Source organism: Enhydra lutris, unplaced genomic scaffold, assembly GCF_002288905.1.
Source record: "Enhydra lutris kenyoni isolate GAN:26980312 unplaced genomic scaffold, ASM228890v2 scaffoldscaffold57, whole genome shotgun sequence".
Lineage (NCBI taxonomy): Eukaryota > Metazoa > Chordata > Mammalia > Carnivora > Mustelidae > Enhydra > Enhydra lutris.
The window spans coordinates 8,320,731-8,337,353 of record NW_019154141.1 but is presented as its reverse complement, the minus strand read 5'-3'; the positions used below and the strand labels follow the sequence as shown (position 1 = coordinate 8,337,353).

The window sequence follows — 16,623 nt, the reverse complement described above, 5'->3', positions numbered from 1 at the left end:
TGTGCTGGACCGTCCCCACGCCGCCTGCAGAAAGAACCACGGACAGTGCTCACCCGGGAAGGACCAAATGTTCGCAACCACCGCCAAGACACTAAGGTGGCCCGGACCACAGCCTGCTCTGACAACCGAGCTGCCATTCTGTCTCGTGACTCGTTGGGAGTCTAGAGGTTCTACAGAAACCCTGCGACACACTCGCTGCTCTCAGCTGGATGACTGCAGCAAAGGGATACACAAGAAGTTCCAAACCAGGTGAGGGTGCTGCTCCCCCGGCTGGTGGGCAGCGAGGGGCGGCGGGGGGAGGGTCCGGCTTTGTCTGTGGGGTTGGCGTGAAGAGGCAGGGCTGCACCTCCAGACCCTTGCGGTTACCAGCAATAGCCAGCGTGGGGTGGTCGTCCACTAAACTCTTGAAACCTCGCTCGACAGACACCTGCCGTGTGAGAGGTGCTGTGCAACTCGGAGAGCGCTCTCGGTCCCACCTGCTCTCCCTGCACCCTACGGAGCGGGAAACGGGGATTCGGCAAGGCCACGGGACCACGGTGCCAGCTGCTAACAGGTGGGGATGGCAAACACAAGCCTGCTGAGGCTCAGGCTTACACACGGTAATACTCTTGCCTTCATTTTGGAAATGAATATGACTTACAGTGAGAATTTAGAAAATCCAGAAAGCTGAAAGGTAAAGATATCTCTTGTCCTCCCACCAGCTGAGACAGATGCAAACTGTGCTGGGGTTCTGTATCAGCGGTCTCTTATCCCTGTCCAGAATTTTGATTTTTGTAATATTCGAGAACTCTGAAACATCAAGGCATGCCCCAGGCATAGACGCATCTCGAACTTTCCGACGGAGCCAGTCCTGGCTCTTTAGCCACCCTATGCCATGGCGTCCTGCGGACGGTCTGGGTCACGGCTGCCCTCTTCTGCCCTGGGTCCCCTGACTCACGTCAGCTTGCTCTTGGCCTCTGTCTCCTTGGGGAAGGGGTACTTCCACTTGGTGATGCGGCCCACCTCCCCGGACATGAAGGTCAGGTAGCGCAGGGTCTCCACGGCGACGTTGATGTGCAGCACCTTCTTCAGACCCTCCCGCTGCCAGACGTAAAAGGCCACCACGGGGGAAGCGTAGTTTTGGATCCACAGGACATCGCCGGATTCACTGTCCACGGTCACCACCAGCCCGTCGCCATTAGACACAAAGTGGGACATCTCTGCACAGATCAAATAAACAAAGCATGCAGTCTCACCCCATCTCGCAACCGACCACATCCTCTCTCTCCTGGCAAGAAACAGTCACTCAGCTACAGGAAACAAGATTTCTGGAGCATTCTCAGATAGCCTCCCAACGATGTCACTTGTTTCCAGTGAACCCGGCGCAGGCTCTACATCAGGACAGTGAGAGCTGCCTGCTTCACAAACGTAAGCTAGGACCACTCTGTGGACGGCGGTTTACCTGGTGAGACTCTCCCGCGCTCTACACAATTAGCCGGCGTCGACAGTGAGGAGGAAAGGGCCAGGGGAGAGGCCCAGGATTCGGATATTTTATAGCAATCATTTCAAACCATCCGATGGAGTGGAAGGTCAAAGCTGACCACTGACACTGCCCCCATCTGCCCAGAGAGGAGATTTCTGTCAGACGTTCAGGTATCAGTGTTCAGATGGCAAAATTGGCTTTCATTTTTCGTTTGAGTTGGGGGAACGTTTACGAGAGAAATAAACTAGGGAGATGAGTCACATTTAGGGGATGGACTGTTCATGTCACAACATACTTAGTTCCACTTCCCAGGGGCTTGTGGTGTGTTCCTTCTGGGACACAGAGAGACTCAATATGGCGCTTGATCCTCCTCTCAGGCTAACTCCCCACCCACTCTATTAAGGTTACCTTCCACGCTTCTCTCCCAGGGCCCTTGAATACCGACTGTCAAAGCCTTGGCAACTCCAGAAGCTGGTGGCCAAGAGCGCCTTAAAAGAACACCTGGCATTTGGGAGTGACAGCGTCCTCAGTGGTCACACGTACCCCGCCAGCCTTGTGGAGCCTCCCGGGAGCACTTACTGTAGTCCCCGTCGTCCTCAGGCAGCGAGGCTGCATAGTCAAAGTAGGTGGCGTTCCACCGGAGCTCGCGGGTTTTGGTGTCGTACATGGTGATGGTGTATTCTGGAGAACACACACCGGCCTGTTACCTGCAGGGGTCCCCAGCGCCTGCTGAGGGGCCGACCTGACCTACATGACAACGGACAGACCCTCTCTACGTGTCTGTAAAGTGTCCAGGCCATCCGTAGGGAAAGAGAAAGGCCACGTGGGTGGGAACTGAAGTCCCAGACACACGGGTGAACCTGGCCAACAGCGTGTGGAACAGGGACGAGCCACTCACGCTGTGCCCTTGGACTCATGACTCACAGAATCAATATCACTGTGTTTATTTACTTTTTTTTTTTTTTTTTTTTTTTTTCAACCCGATTTTTTTTTTTTTTAATCACAGTATCATTTAAAACCACCTAAGTGATGGGGTGGTTTAGTATATAGCAATAGATAGCTGATGTTATAAACTGGTACCCAGACATGGGATAGGGCTATGGCAACACAAGGAAACGTGTGGCATTGGCTGGGACAAGGTGGCAGGGGGAGGCTGGCAGGCCAACGTGAAGACTGAAGGAGCAGGAAGGAAACTGCTCCTGGAAGCTGCCAAGGGGTGGCCCAGGCTATCGCGCAGTGACATTAGCACAGACCACAGCTTGCAGTAACTTAGAAAAGCGCAAGAAAGCACCTGGCGATCTTGCGGGTTTGGCTGCAGGGATCTCCAGGCAGAACTCACAAAGTGCCAAGCAGGCTCTCCTAACTGCATGTGATGTATTGTGAGATGGAGAGGCTGAAGAAGAAACCATTCAGTTTTTAAGCTGAATACAAAGAAAATATAGAGGGGCCAGGACAAACACTCCAGCTGGAAGAGCCTCAATATAAAAAACGGCCTCAGGGTCAAGATCAAATCAAGGCAAACAGGTACGTAGCTGGTGGAGAGGGATGAACCCACTGCTGAATGTCTTTAAAAACAGCAATGCTGGGGCACCTGGGTGGCTCAGTGGGTTGGGCCTCTGCCTTCAGCTCAGGTCGTGATCTCAGGGTCCTGGGATCGTGCCCCGAGTCGGGCTCTCTGCTCAGCGGGGAGCCTGCTTTCTCCCCTCTCTCTGCCTGCTTCTCTGCCTACTTGTGATCTCTCTCTCTCTCTCTCTCTGTCAAATAAATAAATAAAATATTAAAAAAAAAATAAAATAAAACCAGCAATGCTTATTCTGGAAACTGACTGGAAAACATTTAAGTCTGGGAAATACAGTTGGGGAGGAGGCAATAGAGGCCGTGGCCCCATCACGGAGGTTCTGCAGGCCGTGGTGCTTCGGGCTAATCCCTCCGGCCACGGGAGTCCTGGTAGGGGGACAGGGAAGGCTTTTAAAGGGGGAACCAACATGGTAAAGTCTGTGTTTGGAGAAGACCTCTCCAGCCACCTTCTAGAGAATGAAGCCCAGAGCAGCAGAGAACCAGGGGGAGGCCACTTAATGTCTTTTTGGGGGGGGGGGGCGGGACAGACAGGTTGTACACAAGAGAAGGTCCCTTCTTACCCGTTCGCCCAAGATACAGCAAAGAGGTTGATGGGCAGAGACTGTCTGCAAAGGCTGACGACAGAGTCTGCTGCTTCTCCCCGGTCAGAAGGTCAATGACATACCAAATGTCCTGCTTTTTACCTGAAAAGTCACAAGGAAACACTGTGGTTTATACTCACCCCATATGGAAAAAAATGTATCCCTGCCAAACTAGAAGGCCAAGATGTTTCCCGTGCTGAGAGGCCGGGAGTTCTCGTGATGTTGAAGACATTTCTCTCATGCTCTGAGGGTGACAAGGTGAATGCTACAGCAGAGAGAATAAAACTTCTTGGCCCACTGGGTCTTCTAATAACTTAATAACCTAATGATGGTTTGAAAATGCCTTCAAACCTAACAACCTAATAAAACTCACAGACTTCATTGCTTTGATGAGTGGCCTTAAATCTGAAAAGCCTGGCCTCCGAAGGATAAATCTCTTCCCGCAGACCAAGCTCTATATAAATAGAGAAATTCGCCCAGGGTTGACTTCTATGGTAACCGTCATTCACAGACCTCCACACCCCTCCCTAAGGAGCCCACATGTAAAGAGGATCCACAGTTACTGTTTATAACTCTACTTAGCTGATACCTGGGACTGGGTAGTAGAGTTGGTAGCAACTTGGTGTTAACGAGACCAAGCTCATCTCAGCCGTGGACCCCAGCATACACACTACACCCCCACACCTTGGTTGGCTGGTTAAAAGGTATGAACAGGTGGACAGCACAGCCAGACAACACCACTGGGAAAACTCAAAGCATATGCCTTTGCGGTACACACTCCAGAGCATCCCGCTAATAATGGTGGGTCGGTAGCACGGGCCTCCCATCTGAAAGTCAACACAGTCACCATAAGATATGCATTTCTGTTCTGTAAGGCATGGCCTCTGGTTACTGGGATCTTTCTAACTTATTGGACAAGGGTCCTACTTCAAGGGACTCTTGGAAGCAGAGTACAGAGATGTTGAGAAGATCCCATGTCTGTGACCACAGATCACAGAACAGGGCATCAGAATTTGCTGGAGCTACACTTAGTTCTAACAGATGGAACATACATGCCTAGTCTACATATGTGAAACTTGTCCACGGATAACGTTCTATTCTCAACGACAAAATCTTAGTATGAAAAAGGTCTGCAGATAGAGTGAGAACATCACCAAATAGCCATGCTCATGATCCCTTCCCATCTGGCATGACACCCTTCTGGTTACTTTGAGGACCATTACCATCTGGGTAACTCAGCGACCACTTAAAGGATGGATCAGGCAATTGCCACAGTTTTAAATATGCTTAATGAACTCACTTAAGAGGACACCACACAAGGATGATAGAAACACACTAGCCTAAATGCATCTTAAGTAATGAACCACTGCCAAAAGCTAGAAACCCAGACAGACAACAGTTATGCAGATGGTCAGAAGATGGTCAGGATGGGGCGCCTGGGTGGCTCAGTTAGTTAAGCACCTGCCTTCGGCTCGGGTCATGATCCTAGGGTCCTGGGATTGAGGCCCGCATCGGGCTCCCTGTTCAACAGGGAGCCTGCTTCTCCCTCTGTTCCTCCCCTGGGTTGTGCTCACACTCTCTCTCAAATAATAAATAAAATCTTAAAAAAGAAGATGGTCAGGAGGGCCTGGAGCATGGCCCAGGAGAGAGAAGAGAAAGCTTGTGTTGATCACTTCCTCTGAATCTCGAGGCTTGGGGCTGCCTCATCCTGAAGGTGTGGAAGAAAGCAACAGCTCCCGAGTCCCAAGCAAAAACTTAAAATCCAGCCTGTACGCAAGGCCCAGAAATGCACATAAAGCTCCTGAGGCACGAATAGGGAGCAAGTGCTTTCAGTTCCTCAGAAGGAAAGCTGCTATGTAAATATAGGATATTATTACTACCATGATTTCAAGATAAACACAGCTCTCCTTTGTATTACAAATGCATTTTTATTGACATTTTGGCAGCAACACGGTAAAAGAAAAGCAGGTGATCTGATGCTTTCAAAGAGGTGACCCCATAGGTAAGAAGGTCGCTTATCTGGCCAAGCTGTTAAGTGCTGTTTTATCCAATATTCTGATAGCAGGAAATACTAAGAAAGTCCTATAATTAATAGGCAGAAGCTGGCTTCCCTTTCTTGGCTCAGACTATTGTGTTCACTTTAAATTTCATCCAATTGCTTCTGGGTATGTTGCAATCTTTAAATCACTGGGGTAAGTCAACACGGCAGCTAAAAAGCTTGTTAAATGAGTAACCATATTAATGGTGTCAAGTCTGCTCCCAAGTGGAGGGAACCCTTTCTTAATTGGTCAGCTGATCCTGGTGTGAATAAGCACAACCGAGGTAAGAAAGACCTTTCCCAGAAGGGCTCATGGGGAGTCACTGCACACCTCTCTCTCTGACGCCCTACTTTCCCAGATTCATTTTCCAGGACTCATTTCCAAAGAGATCAAAGTTTCAATGTCGAAAACAGGAACTCTTACCCATGTAGAGAATTCCTTCTGAACTTCGGCATGGGGATGCCTGTACCAACTCTGGGATGGTAAAAGGAAGTTTCTTAAAAAAAAAAAAGGAAAAGGAAAAAATAAGTTAACCAAGTCTTGTGCAATTATTATAATTTTACTGCACAATCTGTTTCTGTTACCCAATTCTGCTAATAAGAGAGAGGCAGTGCGGATGGTTGATGGGAGTCTTCCTTACTGGAAACCAAGGAGAAGGGCTGCCCCAGGCTTCCATATCCACTTTGAACAAGCTTCGAGCTCCCAGGTCCCCTCTAGGAGCCCCTTATAGTATCTTGTACAGAGCACTTCTGGGGAAGACACAAACCTTTTCTGAAAAGACTTATACAAATATAGAGAAGTTACACAATCTTTGAAATTGGGGGGCGGGGAGGCAGAAAGAATTCTCTTGTCTTTGAAAATTGACCCAGGACCAGCTAGGCTGAGTGGAATGGCATGGTTTTCAGAGTGTGGGTGAGCCATGAGATTAATTCTGAAGAGAAGAAACTTCAGCACCCAGCTGAAGCTTTAAGGGAAAGGAGACATCATCATTATGTGGGTGACCCAGGAGTTTGAGGTGGAAAAAGTCATTTTGATGGTTTCTTCATTAAATAATGCTCTTATTGAAAAAACAAGAAAATTAAGTCTTGGTATTAGAAAGAAATAATGGTAGGTGCCAGGAAAAGAAACTCAAACTCAAAGAATCCATGTGTTTCAACAGCATTTCATCATACAACTGAGTCTACAGCTGACATCTGATGAGTTCCTTTGGTTAGTGTTTGTTTCGGTATACTTTATTTTTGGAACATTCTGTGTTCTTGAAACTATTCTATTTCTACTACACCGTCATCTTTTTCTCCAAAAAAGAAAAGATTTCTCTCTAGTTTTAATAAACAGAACTTGAAATAATCAATCATTTGGATTTCCCTCATTATCCCCACATTTAAATTGAGCCTTAGAAAAGGAGAAATGCCACAGAAAGGCCGTCATGGCTGACTGGGTTTTGCCAGATGTTTTGGAGAATCACAAAGTCATTGCAAGGCTTCCAGTCTGGAGCCTATAGTCTGCTGAGCATTTCTACAGGCCCCCCTATTTAAGGCCCAAGCTGGGAAACACACAGCTTGCGGAACTGTTAACCCACAACACAGGAAGACGTGAGGGCTGGTGGTCAGAGCATCTTTTGGAAGTTCGAGCTCAAGTCCCAAGTTACAACACTTGATGCTTTGGCCTTGGACACACTTCTTCACCTCTGTGGGCGAAGTTTCCACTCCTCTTATGTAGGATAACATCTGTATCCCAGAGGGCTGCTGAAACATGAGACAACTTCCACAAATCACTGTACACGGTGTCTAGCGAACAGAGCACTCAGAAACAGGCTCTGGGGATGTGAAGGGAAATGCTGATGATAGAACACACACACCTGGATGCAAGTCTTGCCTTCCTCTCATTCGTTCCAGTCCTGGCTATTCAGAAGATGAGGTTAAAATACCCCGATTAGAGCTCACAGCCACTTACAGTCTAGAACACTGGTTTTCAACCTGCACATTAGAATCACTTGGAGACTTTCTTAGAAAAAAACTTTCTATTGAAGCAGGACACAAATGGCACCCGGAATTGTACACCTCAGCTCAGTGCAATGGCACAAAGTGAACCAACCCACGTAGCCAGAATGTACATGAAGCAGCAGAACATTTCCAGAGCTCCGAAATTCCTCTTCTTGCCTTCTCTTCCAATTCTAATCTTCCAGGGTAATCATTATCCTAACTTCAAAACAGCATAGACTAGTTTTTCCTGTCTTTGAGCTTTATATAAATGAATCACTCAGTGTGCAACCTTTCTTGTTTGTCATCTTTTGTCCAACCTCAGATCGGTGAGGTCCCTCCACGCTGCTGTGTAGACTCACAGACTGTTGGTTTTCGCTGATGCAGAACTATTTCATTGTATCGCTGTTCTGTGATTTCTTTATCCTGTCTACTAGTGATGCTGTCTGGGCAGTTTTCACCTCTTGGTTATTTTCAGAAACGCTGCGGTAACTCTGGGTACCTGTTTGGCGAATGCTCACAGGTGTTTCTGTTGGGTACACAATAACGTGGGAAGGAGGACTGGGTCATAAGGCTTTACAGATTCTGCCAAACAGTTTCCAAACTGGATATACCAAGTGGCCCTTCTCCAGCAGTGCCCAGGAGCTCTGGTTGTTTCACTATCCCACCCCCAACACCCGTTTTGTCTATTTCTCTCATTTTAGTAGTAGGACATTGTGATTTTTATTTGCATTTCCCTAATGATTAATGAAGATGAGTATCTTTTCATATGTTTAAATGACCATTTGGATAACCTCTTCTGCTATTTCTCTATTAGGTTCTCTTTTTAATAATCCATAGTTCTTTACATATTCTGAATATGAATCCTTTGTTGGAGTCATATGTGTATTGCCGGGTACAGCGTGGCCTGCCTCTCTTAATAGTCTCTCTTAAGGAAGAAAAACTCTTAATTTTAATATAATTATATATATATACATATATATATATACAATTTTTTTTTTTGGCCTTTATGGTTAGTGTGGGGTGATTCTGTTTTGTTTATCTCATTCTATTTAAGAAATCTTTTCTGGTGCACCTGGGTGGCTCAGTTGGTTAAGTGTCCAACTCTTAGTGTTGGCTCAGATCTTGATCTCACAGTTTTGAGTTCAAACCCTGCACTGAACCCCACATTTGGCACGGAGCCAACTGAAAAAAAAGAAAGAAAGAAAGAAATCTTTTCCTACTTTAAGGTTGTGAAGATGTTCTGCTACATTTTTTTCTTAAAGTTTTATTCCACATTTCACACTTAGTTACGCCATCTCTCTGAAACTGAGTCTCGTATGTCCGGCATGAGGCAGGAGTTAAGATACTTTTTCACGGACATCCCAGCTGACTCATGCCATTTATTCAAAGACTACCTTTCCCCTACTGCCCTGCAGCATGACCCTTTTCATAAATCAGGTGACCATATGTGTGGGCCTGTTTCTAAATTCTCTTATCCAGGGAGCTTTTAAAACTTGCTGATGACCTAGATCAATTAAACAGAAACTTTTGGGATTGGGGTATAGATTTTTTTTTTTTTAAAGAGTGCTCCAGGTTATTACAATGTGTAGCTAAGGTTAAGAACCACTGGTCTAGATTCTCAAATGAAGATGGGATGGGAATGGAATCTCACCAGCTCCCTGTGCCGGAAGGGGACATTCGCTGGGGTGGGAGGGGGTAAACAATGCTTTAAACCTCCAATTTGAGAATCGCTAGTTAGAGCAAATCCTGCTGCTAGAGGGAGTCTCATACCTCTCCAGCATGCTGGCTGGCCCATGGGAACCTGCTGGTCCAGGTCAGTGTTTCTGAATTCTGGCTGCCATGTAAAAGCTCATTTAGGGGGGCACCTGGGTGGCTCAGTGGTTAAGTGTCTGCCTTCGGCTCGGGTCATGATCCTAGAGTCCTGGGATGGAGCCCCACATCAAGCCCCCCATTGGGCTCCCTGCTCAGTGGGGAGCCTGCTTCTCCCTCTCCATCTGCTCTTCCATCCTGCTCCTGCTCTCTCTCAAATAAATAGATAAAATCTTATTTTAAGAATAAAAAATTAAAAGTTCATTTAGGAAGCTTTAAAAAATAAAAAGATACTGATGCCCACATCTCACCATAAAAAGATACTGATGCCCACATCTCACCCCAGACCACACAAATCACAATCTCCAGGGATTTTGTTTAAGCTCTCAGGTGATCTCAATGGGCAACAGTTGAGGACCACTGGTCCGGAACCTCGAAGTACACAAAGAAACTAAATACACTCACCGTCAGGCCTTCATTATTCTTGCCCCCAAGCGTATACAGGCTGCCGTCATTGGGATCTGGGAGGAAGGCAGGCCTAGAGATTGAGCAGTAAGTATCAGTGATAAATTATAGCCCAGGGCACAGAACAACATCCCAAAGCCATGCAAAGTCATGATTGGGGGAAGGGGGACATGTGTGTGTCTAAGACAATTCCACCCACCGCTCTTTCACTTTTAGCCACAAATAAAATATCCCTATGGTGATAGGCTATACTTGAGCAGAAAAAAAGCAACCTGCAAGAAAGAAAAAAAGTAAAAAACCATAGAAGAGTAAATCATCATTTGGTCAAAGCACTCCGGGTGACGATGATGAAGTGAAAAAGAACCCATTAAGTCTGCTTTTCAGTTTCTAAGTCAATTGTGTATAGAACGTCAACAATTAATATTTAATAGCATGGAACAGTATGTAAACAGGTAGGACAAATCTACCTTAGTGTTCAACAGACATTTATTTTTAAACTGGAGGCAATAAGAGCAGACTCGGAAAGCTTGACATCAGAGAGAACCTGCCAAGGAGAGGGATGACAGTCTCCAGTCCGTGGCTTTCCATGGTCTTTGGTAAGGTTAACCTAGTGAAGTCTGAACTAGGACTAGGCACTCAGAAACCCCTTGCTGAATCTTTTCTGTGCTTAGGATGCCCCCAACATTTGAGCTCTGACAGGTGCCACAGCACACACTCTAGTAGCAGGTCACGTTCGTGTTTCCTCTCCATGGTATGACAGTGAAGAGGGAGAGATCTAAACCCTTTGGCAGGACTTTGGTAGCTTAAGCTCAACTCAACTTGAGTTTCATCTCAGGGAAGCCTTTTTAATATCACTATCTCCTTCCCCCAAGGAATGGACCACCCAACAGAGACCATAGCACCTGTAAGACTTCCTGTCCCCATCATTCTCGTTATACCTCAAGTGTATGCATATACGCACTCCCAGCGGCTAGCTTCCTAAATATTGATGGAATAGTTTTTTTAAAATGCATTAAAGGGGAAGTACTGAAGCAAATCAGAAGACTTACTCTTCCACATGTGTTGGAACTTGCAGAACTGGATCTGTGCAAAACAACAACAAAGGCATCATCAGACTCTAAAATACCAGATTCCAAGAGGTCCCCAGGAAAGATTCACAAATGGTATCAAAACCTTAAATTTATCAGATATGTACATGAAGGCACTTTAGAAAACACACACCCAGGGGCACATGGGTGGCTCCGTGTTAAGCATCTGCTTTTGGCTCAGGTCATGATCCCAGCATCCTGGAATTGAGCCCCATGTCAGGCTCCCTGCTCATCAGGGAGTCGGCCTCTCTCCCTCTGCTCCTAACCCCCCTCTTGTACTTGCTCTCTCTCTCAAATAAATAAATCTTAAAAAAGACATAAAGCTCCTGAGGCACGAATAGGGAGCAAGTGCTTTCAGTTCCTCAGAAGGAAAGCTGCTATGTAAATATAGGATATTATTACTACCATGATTTCAAGATAAACACAGCTCTCCTTTGTATTACAAATGCATTTTTATTGACATTTTGGCAGCAACACGGTAAAAGAAAAGCAGGTGATCTGATGCTTTCAAAGAGGTGACCCCATAGGTAAGAAGGTCGCTTATCTGGCCAAGCTGTTAAGTGCTGTTTTATCCAATATTCTGATAGCAGGAAATACTAAGAAAGTCCTATAATTAATAGGCAGAAGCTGGCTTCCCTTTCTTGGCTCAGACTATTGTGTTCACTTTAAATTTCATCCAATTGCTTCTGGGTATGTTGCAATCTTTAAATCACTGGGGTAAGTCAACACGGCAGCTAAAAAGCTTGTTAAATGAGTAACCATATTAATGGTGTCAAGTCTGCTCCCAAGTGGAGGGAACCCTTTCTTAATTGGTCAGCTGATCCTGGTGTGAATAAGCACAACCGAGGTAAGAAAGACCTTTCCCAGAAGGGCTCATGGGGAGTCACTGCACACCTCTCTCTCTGACGCCCTACTTTCCCAGATTCATTTCCCAGGACTCATTTCCAAAGAGATCAAAGTTTCAATGTCGAAAACAGGAACTCTTACCCATGTAGAGAATTCCTTCTGAACTTCGGCATGGGGATGCCTGTACCAACTCTGGGATGGTAAAAGGAAGTTTCTTAAAAAAAAAAAAGGAAAAGGAAAAAATAAGTTAACCAAGTCTTGTGCAATTATTATAATTTTACTGCACAATCTGTTTCTGTTACCCAATTCTGCTAATAAGAGAGAGGCAGTGCGGATGGTTGATGGGAGTCTTCCTTACTGGAAACCAAGGAGAAGGGCTGCCCCAGGCTTCCATATCCACTTTGAACAAGCTTCGAGCTCCCAGGTCCCCTCTAGGAGCCCCTTATAGTATCTTGTACAGAGCACTTCTGGGGAAGACACAAACCTTTTCTGAAAAGACTTATACAAATATAGAGAAGTTACACAATCTTTGAAATTGGGGGGCGGGGAGGCAGAAAGAATTCTCTTGTCTTTGAAAATTGACCCAGGACCAGCTAGGCTGAGTGGAATGGCATGGTTTTCAGAGTGTGGGTGAGCCATGAGATTAATTCTGAAGAGAAGAAACTTCAGCACCCAGCTGAAGCTTTAAGGGAAAGGAGACATCATCATTATGTGGGTGACCCAGGAGTTTGAGGTGGAAAAAGTCATTTTGATGGTTTCTTCATTAAATAATGCTCTTATTGAAAAAACAAGAAAATTAAGTCTTGGTATTAGAAAGAAATAATGGTAGGTGCCAGGAAAAGAAACTCAAACTCAAAGAATCCATGTGTTTCAACAGCATTTCATCATACAACTGAGTCTACAGCTGACATCTGATGAGTTCCTTTGGTTAGTGTTTGTTTCGGTATACTTTATTTTTGGAACATTCTGTGTTCTTGAAACTATTCTATTTCTACTACACCGTCATCTTTTTCTCCAAAAAAGAAAAGATTTCTCTCTAGTTTTAATAAACAGAACTTGAAATAATCAATCATTTGGATTTCCCTCATTATCCCCACATTTAAATTGAGCCTTAGAAAAGGAGAAATGCCACAGAAAGGCCGTCATGGCTGACTGGGTTTTGCCAGATGTTTTGGAGAATCACAAAGTCATTGCAAGGCTTCCAGTCTGGAGCCTATAGTCTGCTGAGCATTTCTACAGGCCCCCCTATTTAAGGCCCAAGCTGGGAAACACACAGCTTGCGGAACTGTTAACCCACAACACAGGAAGACGTGAGGGCTGGTGGTCAGAGCATCTTTTGGAAGTTCGAGCTCAAGTCCCAAGTTACAACACTTGATGCTTTGGCCTTGGACACACTTCTTCACCTCTGTGGGCGAAGTTTCCACTCCTCTTATGTAGGATAACATCTGTATCCCAGAGGGCTGCTGAAACATGAGACAACTTCCACAAATCACTGTACACGGTGTCTAGCGAACAGAGCACTCAGAAACAGGCTCTGGGGATGTGAAGGGAAATGCTGATGATAGAACACACACACCTGGATGCAAGTCTTGCCTTCCTCTCATTCGTTCCAGTCCTGGCTATTCAGAAGATGAGGTTAAAATACCCCGATTAGAGCTCACAGCCACTTACAGTCTAGAACACTGGTTTTCAACCTGCACATTAGAATCACTTGGAGACTTTCTTAGAAAAAAACTTTCTATTGAAGCAGGACACAAATGGCACCCGGAATTGTACACCTCAGCTCAGTGCAATGGCACAAAGTGAACCAACCCACGTAGCCAGAATGTACATGAAGCAGCAGAACATTTCCAGAGCTCCGAAATTCCTCTTCTTGCCTTCTCTTCCAATTCTAATCTTCCAGGGTAATCATTATCCTAACTTCAAAACAGCATAGACTAGTTTTTCCTGTCTTTGAGCTTTATATAAATGAATCACTCAGTGTGCAACCTTTCTTGTTTGTCATCTTTTGTCCAACCTCAGATCGGTGAGGTCCCTCCACGCTGCTGTGTAGACTCACAGACTGTTGGTTTTCGCTGATGCAGAACTATTTCATTGTATCGCTGTTCTGTGATTTCTTTATCCTGTCTACTAGTGATGCTGTCTGGGCAGTTTTCACCTCTTGGTTATTTTCAGAAACGCTGCGGTAACTCTGGGTACCTGTTTGGCGAATGCTCACAGGTGTTTCTGTTGGGTACACAATAACGTGGGAAGGAGGACTGGGTCATAAGGCTTTACAGATTCTGCCAAACAGTTTCCAAACTGGATATACCAAGTGGCCCTTCTCCAGCAGTGCCCAGGAGCTCTGGTTGTTTCACTATCCCACCCCCAACACCCGTTTTGTCTATTTCTCTCATTTTAGTAGTAGGACATTGTGATTTTTATTTGCATTTCCCTAATGATTAATGAAGATGAGTATCTTTTCATATGTTTAAATGACCATTTGGATAACCTCTTCTGCTATTTCTCTATTAGGTTCTCTTTTTAATAATCCATAGTTCTTTACATATTCTGAATATGAATCCTTTGTTGGAGTCATATGTGTATTGCCGGGTACAGCGTGGCCTGCCTCTCTTAATAGTCTCTCTTAAGGAAGAAAAACTCTTAATTTTAATATAATTATATATATATACATATATATATATACAATTTTTTTTTTTGGCCTTTATGGTTAGTGTGGGGTGATTCTGTTTTGTTTATCTCATTCTATTTAAGAAATCTTTTCTGGTGCACCTGGGTGGCTCAGTTGGTTAAGTGTCCAACTCTTAGTGTTGGCTCAGATCTTGATCTCACAGTTTTGAGTTCAAACCCTGCACTGAACCCCACATTTGGCACGGAGCCAACTGAAAAAAAAGAAAGAAAGAAAGAAATCTTTTCCTACTTTAAGGTTGTGAAGATGTTCTGCTACATTTTTTTCTTAAAGTTTTATTCCACATTTCACACTTAGTTACGCCATCTCTCTGAAACTGAGTCTCGTATGTCCGGCATGAGGCAGGAGTTAAGATACTTTTTCACGGACATCCCAGCTGACTCATGCCATTTATTCAAAGACTACCTTTCCCCTACTGCCCTGCAGCATGACCCTTTTCATAAATCAGGTGACCATATGTGTGGGCCTGTTTCTAAATTCTCTTATCCAGGGAGCTTTTAAAACTTGCTGATGACCTAGATCAATTAAACAGAAACTTTTGGGATTGGGGTATAGATTTTTTTTTTTTTAAAGAGTGCTCCAGGTTATTACAATGTGTAGCTAAGGTTAAGAACCACTGGTCTAGATTCTCAAATGAAGATGGGATGGGAATGGAATCTCACCAGCTCCCTGTGCCGGAAGGGGACATTCGCTGGGGTGGGAGGGGGTAAACAATGCTTTAAACCTCCAATTTGAGAATCGCTAGTTAGAGCAAATCCTGCTGCTAGAGGGAGTCTCATACCTCTCCAGCATGCTGGCTGGCCCATGGGAACCTGCTGGTCCAGGTCAGTGTTTCTGAATTCTGGCTGCCATGTAAAAGCTCATTTAGGGGGGCACCTGGGTGGCTCAGTGGTTAAGTGTCTGCCTTCGGCTCGGGTCATGATCCTAGAGTCCTGGGATGGAGCCCCACATCAAGCCCCCCATTGGGCTCCCTGCTCAGTGGGGAGCCTGCTTCTCCCTCTCCATCTGCTCTTCCATCCTGCTCCTGCTCTCTCTCAAATAAATAGATAAAATCTTATTTTAAGAATAAAAAATTAAAAGTTCATTTAGGAAGCTTTAAAAAATAAAAAGATACTGATGCCCACATCTCACCATAAAAAGATACTGATGCCCACATCTCACCCCAGACCACACAAATCACAATCTCCAGGGATTTTGTTTAAGCTCTCAGGTGATCTCAATGGGCAACAGTTGAGGACCACTGGTCCGGAACCTCGAAGTACACAAAGAAACTAAATACACTCACCGTCAGGCCTTCATTATTCTTGCCCCCAAGCGTATACAGGCTGCCGTCATTGGGATCTGGGAGGAAGGCAGGCCTAGAGATTGAGCAGTAAGTATCAGTGATAAATTATAGCCCAGGGCACAGAACAACATCCCAAAGCCATGCAAAGTCATGATTGGGGGAAGGGGGACATGTGTGTGTCTAAGACAATTCCACCCACCGCTCTTTCACTTTTAGCCACAAATAAAATATCCCTATGGTGATAGGCTATACTTGAGCAGAAAAAAAGCAACCTGCAAGAAAGAAAAAAAGTAAAAAACCATAGAAGAGTAAATCATCATTTGGTCAAAGCACTCCGGGTGACGATGATGAAGTGAAAAAGAACCCATTAAGTCTGCTTTTCAGTTTCTAAGTCAATTGTGTATAGAACGTCAACAATTAATATTTAATAGCATGGAACAGTATGTAAACAGGTAGGACAAATCTACCTTAGTGTTCAACAGACATTTATTTTTAAACTGGAGGCAATAAGAGCAGACTCGGAAAGCTTGACATCAGAGAGAACCTGCCAAGGAGAGGGATGACAGTCTCCAGTCCGTGGCTTTCCATGGTCTTTGGTAAGGTTAACCTAGTGAAGTCTGAACTAGGACTAGGCACTCAGAAACCCCTTGCTGAATCTTTTCTGTGCTTAGGATGCCCCCAACATTTGAGCTCTGACAGGTGCCACAGCACACACTCTAGTAGCAGGTCACGTTCGTGTTTCCTCTCCATGGTATGACAGTGAAGAGGGAGAGATCTAAACCCTTTGGCAGGACTTTGG

General features: G+C 45.2%; 1 protein-coding gene across 1 annotated transcript in view; it reads right to left on the bottom strand.

Annotated features, from left to right (window-relative positions):
* LOC111158091 (endoplasmic reticulum to nucleus signaling 1) overlaps nucleotides 1-16,623 on the bottom strand; it is a 63,724-nt gene that overhangs the window by 22,720 nt on the left and 24,381 nt on the right. The window contains exons 4-8 of the mRNA XM_022519927.1: nucleotides 15,825-15,897; nucleotides 11,992-12,064; nucleotides 3,601-3,723; nucleotides 2,042-2,143; nucleotides 938-1,199 (exon numbers count right to left, since the gene is read on the bottom strand). Coding sequence (XP_022375635.1) covers nucleotides 938-1,199; nucleotides 2,042-2,143; nucleotides 3,601-3,723; nucleotides 11,992-12,064; nucleotides 15,825-15,897 — 633 coding nt within the window. The remainder of the gene's footprint in view (nucleotides 1-937; nucleotides 1,200-2,041; nucleotides 2,144-3,600; nucleotides 3,724-11,991; nucleotides 12,065-15,824; nucleotides 15,898-16,623) is intronic.